The sequence below is a fragment of the Parasteatoda tepidariorum genome, chromosome 1, assembly GCF_982258835.1.
Source record: "Parasteatoda tepidariorum strain Cologne lab strain chromosome 1, Ptep-v5.0, whole genome shotgun sequence".
Classification (NCBI taxonomy): domain Eukaryota; kingdom Metazoa; phylum Arthropoda; class Arachnida; order Araneae; family Theridiidae; genus Parasteatoda; species Parasteatoda tepidariorum.
The window spans coordinates 118,984,280-118,991,263 of record NC_141755.1 but is presented as its reverse complement, the minus strand read 5'-3'; the positions used below and the strand labels follow the sequence as shown (position 1 = coordinate 118,991,263).

The following is a 6,984-nucleotide window of genomic DNA, read 5'->3' as shown; positions in this document are numbered from 1 at the left end:
AAAGATTAAATAATTAGTGCAAAATCAAAATTTTAAAAGCTTAGTACAGTAGGGAACCGATTATCCGGAACGATCGGGACCATCGCTATTCCGGATAACTGATTTTTCCGGTTTTCTGAATCGCTACAAAAAGCAGTTTTTTTTATTGTTAAACCAAACTAAAAAAAAAATTTGAAAATAATCTTAAAAAGAAGAAAAAACGATGAAGTAATGCACTAATGATTATTTCCATAATGATGGTAAGGTAAACATCTTTCAAAAAAGAAAGAAAAATCCTAAAATCTTAAGAGGAAATTTAAAAAAAAAAAAAAAAAAATGGCGGGAAAATTTATCGAGTTTCGTTCCGGTTTTCTGATTTCCGGATAACGGGTCCTGTACTGTATTTTCTTTCAAATAGTTATGTTTCAAATTTGAATCTTAAATTTTTTGTCAAACATGGAAACTTTTCTATCATCATTAAATTAAACTGTGTATGAGGGGCATGAAAAGTGTAGTGGATAGAGAAAGAAACTTCCATTTTCTACAATGATTTAATGTAGCAAATGTACAACTGCAGAATAGTTGCTACAATGTTTTTTTTTTTTTTTACCCGCTCACAACACACCTGAAGAATGGATTTATAATTGAAGTGGCCATTCTCAGATTATTTATTGCAATGATATATGCTTGTACAACTTTATACAACAGGGAGAGAAAAAACCATTTTCGTTTTTTATTATTACAGGAATAGCACAAGGGGGAAAATAAAGTTTCTTTGTTTCACAAAATTAAGAGCGCTCAGTTTAGCCATACAGTGACTTGTTAAAAATCAAAAATTACTGCCACATCTGCCAAAGAATCTAAAAATAAATTGGCTTAGAATTATGTTACAACTGCACAAAAGTATAGATTTTAACATTTTTGTATGATAAAATTCTTAGTTTACATTTTTAATAAAAAATTGACATGTAAGCTTATTCAATGAAAATAGATGCCAACTAATAAAGAGGTATAAGAATATTTCTTGCGAGAATATAAGTAACTGAGAAATAATATTTAAAAGGAAGTATTTCATTTAATGAACTTCTTAAAATGATTGAGTAAGTTACCACATTAGTCCAACACATTAAGTGTTAAAAATATCTCAATAATTAACTAGTCAAAGAGTGATACTTCATTAAAGAATATGAGCACTCATTTGGAGATATGAAGTAGTTTTAAAATCTAAATTTTAATATGAATTAGTCAGTTAAAAAATTTCCTCCTTAACTGTGCCATTAGATACAATTTGGTAATTTTCAAAAATAATTTTGTGAATTTCATTGGAGGCACCGTTGCACACTAATGTTAAAATTTTCAAAGTAAGATTAAGATTTCTACAATTTTGCACTATTAACAAATTATTCTTCCATGTCAGAGATGCCACCCACAGATACTTTAGCTTGATAGAAGAATCATAAGCCCAATTCCAAAGGTGACAACAACAAATTGTTCTTTAGTTTAGTTCCAGATAATTTTCCAGAATATTCAATAGATAACAGCCCAATACACAAAAATCTCTCATTGCTAATATGGAAGTTGTGTTTTTTTTCTTTCAAAACTGTCGCTTGACAAATTTGGCTTCAAATTCTATAATCTTCCGGCCATTCATGTACATCATATAATTAAAATTCCCCTATTTTGGATAATTTATAAATATTCTTCCTTAAAAGCTTTAACAATGATTTTTTTTTTTATTCAAGTTCATAATCTGCAAAAACTTTGACAGTTTCACTCCTGGAATAGAAAGAAATGAACTATTTCCTTAACCTTTTCACTAATAATGTTTGAAATTTATCGATAGTCACACACAAAATTGAAAGTTGTATGAACACCTGCAGAAAATAAAGTGAAATATAATTTCAAAAATATTTCATTTTTGTTATTGTTCAAAGAAATCAACAACAAAGTTTAATTCATTTTAAAAATATTATTCTGTGAAATATTTTGAAAGCAATATTCTACCCTTCTTCTAGTTTTATTTACTTATGTTGTTAGAAGTAAAATTAGTTAAAAAGAATTAAATTTCCATACCCGTACTGTTTTAAGTTATTTAAATTTCTGAAATTTGGATTTTTTACAGCTTATACAAGAGTTTCGTAATTCTATAATAATATAGTTCATGTTCTACAGTCACAACGCTGTTGCCGGCATCCATGCGACAATATAATGGGTAAGTGAATAAAATGCGAATCTCTAATACATATAGTACTCTTAAATATTTTTTTTTATATTGTATTTTAGTACTAAAAGAATTAACATAGTTGGCACCACTGAATTTAAAAATTTTCTAACATGTTGTTTCATCATATAAAAAAAACTTAACTGTGATGCTATACTAAAAAAAAAAAAAAATTACAAGGTTCAGACAAGCATACACAGAAATCTATGATTTCCTAATCGTCACAATTTTAGATTCTTTAACATATAGATAAATACAGTAGCATTCAAAAGTAATATGCGATTATCAAAGAAAACACAAGAAATTTTACAAGATTTGTATAGTAAGTTATAAAAAGAAAGTAAACAGAAAAATATGCTCTTTTAGGGGACATATTTCACAGAGTTAAGAATGTTTCTCTTTTTGGTTAATTTTATAAAACAATTAGCATTAAAACATAAATTACTTACAATGATGAAAGTAATCCAAGCCCAATTTTTAAACAATTAAATTTCAATCAAAGCTTAAAATAAGAAATAACAACTGGCAAATAAATTAAACATTTTTCATTATTAAAATTATTTTCTTTGGTTATATTCCATGCAAATTGGTTTATATTTTGGATATCAAACAATTATCTAAAAACATATTTAAATAACTGAAACACTAACATATGAATTAGAGGTAGCCACACGTATATAGAATAATTTTCGAGTAGCTTAGTTTTTGGAGTAAATTTTATTAATAATCAAAATTCATGAAGAAGATTTTTATGACTACTGTATTTTTGGAGACGGCAGTTGTTAGATTAGGTGTTCCCCAACAAAATTTTTAAAAAATTTGTATCTGTGTCCAGCTGGTGGCAGTTCTCTTTACTCTACCATTTCTTTTGTTCCACCACCTGAGATGTGATCAAGGCACTGCTGAGGAAGATACTATAAATTTTTATTATTTTTATTTTCCCCTTTTTATTTTACTTGTGACTTACATTACTCAGGTATGAAAGACATTTAATAAATAAAAAAAAAGGATGGGGATGTGCCTAGAATTATTTTTTTTTTCACCATCAAAACAAATCATATTACAGGTCTGTACAAATGAGGCCAGCTATCTCCAAAATTTGATTCATGCTCTTAAACGCAATTAAGATTAATTTCATCATAATTTTTAAAAACTTATGCCTTTTCTTTACTTTATGCAATTGTACTTAAATAGTAATGCAACTTATATTTTAAATGCACAATTCTGGAGATCCTGGACATGTTACAAAATTGAAGAGACCATATGATTCAATATATTCTAACATTTCACGAAATGTCTAGAATAGATTTGAAAATTTGATCTAGGTTTCATAACAGCAATATTTTTGGCTGAAATATGTTACATAAGTAAAATAAATATCAACATTTGTTTTGTTTTTTTGATTGAAACAAATACCAATGATTTTTAATTGCTGAAGGTTACAATTTACACAAACGACAGATATAGCAAAATATATATTACAAGTTATTCACAGAATACAAAACAGCAGGATCATAACAGCAATTCTTTACCAGGAAAAAGATACAAAATAGTACGTTAAGCAAAAGTATCGAACCAAAAAAAGGTAAAAATTCCCGCTTTAAAATAGCTAGATACAGATGATACAATTATGTGTAATCCCAATTTTTAACTTATTTAACAGCTAAAACACAACAGATGATGGCTATACAATTTTTTTTCCCTTTACGCTCTTTAAGGACTACAGCATGAGACAGACCTAATTTATCTACAGACTTTGACTGTCGCGGCCGGAAACAGTATTTGCCTGAGTAATTATTTCCTTCTTTTCATTAAATATCTTATATTAACCAATGCATTTGAGATGATAATGTAATTCTGGGTCTACATCCTTTCCTGTAACAAAATAAATAAGCTGCCCGTTTGAAAATAGTTGGTTATTTACAAAAGGCTTGCATTACTAAAACTGCACAACAGTAAACATTACTGCTCTTCATAATTTACTAATATACCAGCCATAAATATTACACTAGCAACCTCTAGTTTGTTTGTTGTTTTTTTCTCTTTAAGTACACGCGAACACCATATTCATGTAGGAATGTTGAGGTCTACAAAAAGCAGCAACATATCAAAAATGTATGAAAGTAGACGACATATGAGTGAATTAATACCAATGCAAATGAGAATAGTTTTTTAACCCTTTTATGATTTATTTTTTTTTTAAAGTTGAATTTTGGAAGCTTATAAATAAAATTTGAAAACATATTTTCTTACCTTTAAGATAAAAGAAAATTAATAAATTTGGTACGATTTTAAAAATGTTTAATCACTGAAGTATAAAGTAAAATTTTTATTTAGCGATTGTACTCCAGATTCAGAATAAAATGTGATTACCATTAAATGGACATCACTAAAAACACATCACAAATGATAGTAAAAATATGAACTTAAAATAACACCACACTTACTAAAATTAAAAAAAAAAAATGGGAATTATGATTTAAATAAATAAATTTGCTTTTATACAGGGGCTGCGTCATAAAACTGCTCAACATTTATATTTTTTTTTTATCTCCCTTTCATTCTTGAAACCACAATCATAATCACAAATGGAAGGAAAAATGTGAAATAATAATAAATATACAGCTGCATCACAGTCACAAACAGTTTTTTTCTTCTTCTTTTATTTGCTCATCACTAAGAATGTTTGCTTTCAGTGTCTGTACTATCTGAGGTAGGGTCGTCGTGCATTCCTCTAGATTTGCTTAATAATTCTAAACTAGAATTTTCACAATTAGTTTTTGCTAAATTTACATTTTCAGAGTCTTTAAGAGGTACACTATTGACAGGACTCGACTGCTGCCTGTCTCTAAACCCTTCCTTGTCGCTGTCCGGATTGTCAAAACTTTCCATCTTGCCGTCGTCCAGGTCGTCGTAGTCGTCTTCGTGATTACCCATCAGAGACTTGAGGCTCTCGTCGTCGGTCTCCTGCCCGTCCGTGAAGTGGTTCGGAGGTGGCACCTTGCTACCGGGGGACGTGTGAGCCTTCGTTAATGACGGTGTGGATGATAAAATACCGTGTGTCGCAGGAGTGGTGACGGTGGCCGTGGATGAGCTGAGACTCGTACTGAGCGAACTCGTGGTGAACAAAGGATTGCTCAACCCCAGACCATTCACCAAACCACTCTGGGTGAACGAGCCAAATGATGCTGGAAGATTGGGAGGAAGCGTGAAACCTCCCAAGCCGAGAGGATTATACAGGAGACCGGGAGGATACAAGAACGGTAAAGAGGACTGCGGCAGATTAGCGTTAGCACTCATGTTAACAGAGGTAGCACTAGATGAGGCGTTTTTACGAGAAGTGTCTTTTTCACTTCGAGATTTGTCAGTATCTTTGCTATGTTCTTTAGATGAGGGAGTTCCCGCCAAACCAGACGATCCTTGAAGCCCAGGAAAGTTAAATCCTGGGAAACCAAAAAGGGGATTTGTCAGCCCCATGCCGGCCAGACCACCAAAAGGCAAAAATATTGGATTTGTGGTAGTACTAGAAGTGGAGGGCGTAGTGGTAGTGGATGACACATTGGATTTAGGAGGATCCATAAAAAACTTCATGTTAGGAAAACCACTCAACATTCCAGTATTGGCAAAATTCAAAGGATTCAAACCAGTCGACGGGAAAGACATGGTAGTGACGGGAGGTACAACATTTTGATGTGCACTAGCCAGGAGAGAAGCGGCTGTTCTGCGGCCTCTTTTCTCTGAAGGCGTGACTATGCGTTTAGACATGTTGTTGGGAAGGTTACCCTGCAATTAACATAAAATTAAGAATATGAAGAAAAAAATATTTAAATAAACAACTTTCATGCACATAAAATTAATAAAACATCCAGAAAATTTTCTAATATAGAATGGAAAAAAATAAATAAATCTAAGTTTGTTTATACAACAATTGTTTGTTTTTTCTGTTCAAGGCAAGAAAGCATTTCAAATATTTAAAAAAGAAAAAAAAAATCATTCTTTTGGCAGGCATTGTGATTCTATAAGCATGCAAAAGAAAGAGTATTTTCGGACAAGGGGGAACAACAAAGTGTCATGCAAAGCAAAAAAGCACCTTTTCGCGGACTAAAGGTCCCCATTTCGGATCAACGTCGAACATAGGATTTTTGTCCAACCATTCAGCAAGGTACTTCAAAGGAGGAGCTTTGCTTCCAGTTATCTGTATCAGATGTTAGGGTGAAGAATTAGCAAAAAAGTTAAATTGTCAGCATGTTTCATTAGTAAAAGAAAAAAAAAAAAGACACAAATAACCAACTACATTAGAAATTTTAAGTAATGCCACTTACAACTGGAAAATAACATTAACAATTTGTACATAAAATACACCATGCCGTGAAAAGCGCAAACATAGTTAGATCATTTGTAAATATGCATGTTTCTTTTAAATTTATATGATGACTAAAACTAAGCAGGGCAATGTTGATGAGAACATATTCAAATACAATTGCCAGGAAGGAAACACAAATTAAAATGAGATTTTACAAAAAAAGAAGCGTGCAAAGCAGGGATTAAAAATAAACTAAGCGGCTAAGGATAAACCACACACTTAAGCTTCTGTAAAAAGGAAAAAAAGGAATGATCTTATTTATATTGTTTTATTTCAAATTAATTTCCTTGTGCTTTTTTTTTTCTGCTAAAAGAAACAATAAAATGACATCACTTTCAGAGAAATAGAAAATTAGTAAGATAAAATAAATTTAATCAGCATGTAATTCTTAAGATTTTTGTCACAACAACATATAATATTC

General features: G+C 30.8%; 1 protein-coding gene across 19 annotated transcripts in view; it reads right to left on the bottom strand.

Annotated features, from left to right (window-relative positions):
• Positions 1-697: 697 nt before the first annotated feature.
• kis (chromodomain helicase DNA binding protein kismet) overlaps positions 698-6,984 on the bottom strand; it is a 111,819-nt gene continuing 105,532 nt past the window's right edge. For 14 of the 19 annotated variants that reach the window (XM_043052600.3, XM_043052602.3, XM_043052604.3 and 11 more), the window contains 2 exons: positions 6,291-6,395; positions 698-5,983 (listed from right to left, as the gene is read on the bottom strand). In XM_043052600.3, coding sequence (XP_042908534.2) covers positions 4,877-5,983; positions 6,291-6,395 — 1,212 coding nt within the window. In that variant the 3' untranslated portion in view covers positions 698-4,876. The remainder of the gene's footprint in view (positions 5,984-6,290; positions 6,396-6,984) is intronic. The other 5 variants (XM_043052607.3, XM_071180437.2, XM_071180438.2 and 2 more) reach the window with 1 other exon arrangement.